We start from the raw sequence: 1,119 nt of genomic DNA, 5'->3' as shown, positions 1-1,119 counted from the left end.
CCGGCGCCGCTGGCGGAGTCCGAGGAGCCAGGCGAGGCCCGCGTGGGCGCTGCCCCTCCGGACCTGCCGGGCTACGGGGGACTCCGGGCGTTGTGTGAGTTGGGGGGCGGCTGGAGGCCAGACTGCAGCTGCGAGACCGGCTGTGCGCGACTCACGCAGCGGGCCTGGGCCGCGGGGGGCGGGAGGGGGCTCGGACTCTCGCTGCCGTCCCTGCGGCCCTCAGGCCCCATGTGCCTGCAGCAGAGCTGCCGGCCTGGCCTGGCAGCCTGGGTGCTGGCCGGCGGTGGGAAGGGAGCCCGCAGTCTGGGTGCTCTGAGGTCCTCCAGCCCCAGCCTCTAGACCCCAGCATGGCCTCTGGCCACAGACAGGCTTGCTGCCCGTCAGCCCGCAGTGGCGAGCTGGCCCCATCAAAAGTGGACAGTGCCTGGAGTCCTCTGAAGCCCAAATGAGCTCTCTGGAGACCACCGGTGGCCACCTCCTACTGCAGCGTGTGTGGGGTACCTTCACCACTGAGCCTGCCAGGCCTTGACCTGGGGACCCCCTTCCTGGGGCTGTGGCATCGCGGATGTCCTGGGCCAGCACTGCTCACAGGTGCCCCGGCCTTCCAGCCGCCTCCCCTCCTGCTGCCTGCTGCCCTTGTGGTCAGGTCCCAGGCAGGGGCACGCGGTTTCCCTGGAGGGTGGGGGGACGCCGAGCAGGAGGCTGACACGGACACGGCGCATCTGCACAGCTCAAGAAGGCAAGCTTGCGCGCCGGCGGTGGGGAGCGCGGCTGGGCGGGTGCGCCCCTCCCCCTGCTGGTCAGCGGGCTCCGCTCCGCGGGGGCCGCTGTCCTGAGCCATGAGCTGCCCAGACGGCCCCCCTGGGTGCCAGCCAGAGCGGTCTCGCCGGACGCTTCCTCCCCTCAGTTTCCCGCGCCGCCCTCAGCCCCACCTCCAGGGGAGCCCCACTCCGCCCCAGACATTCAAAGAAGAGGGGTGCCCAGCACGGGTAGAGCCCCTGGACCTGCCCAGCTCGCTGGCTCCTGCGTGACACTGGGCCTGCGGTGGCCTCCAGGGGCGTGAAAAGTGCGTGTGCACGCCCCCCACTTCGTGCGCGCCCGCCCCAGGCCCCGCCCCCC

General features: G+C 72.3%; 1 protein-coding gene across 1 annotated transcript in view; it reads right to left on the bottom strand.

Moving 5' to 3' along the window:
- Nucleotides 1–71: 71 nt before the first annotated feature.
- LOC105854642 overlaps nucleotides 72–1,119 on the bottom strand; it is a 46,744-nt gene continuing 45,696 nt past the window's right edge. Inside the window, exon 6 of the mRNA XM_012734841.1 lies at nucleotides 72–273. Coding sequence (XP_012590295.1) covers nucleotides 72–273 — 202 coding nt within the window. The remainder of the gene's footprint in view (nucleotides 274–1,119) is intronic.

The sequence above is a fragment of the Condylura cristata genome, unplaced genomic scaffold (genome assembly GCF_000260355.1).
Source record: "Condylura cristata isolate star-nosed mole 26May11 unplaced genomic scaffold, ConCri1.0 scaffold00076, whole genome shotgun sequence".
In the NCBI taxonomy this organism is placed as follows: Eukaryota; Metazoa; Chordata; class Mammalia; order Eulipotyphla; family Talpidae; genus Condylura; species Condylura cristata.
This window is presented reverse-complemented; position numbering and strand designations above follow the sequence as displayed.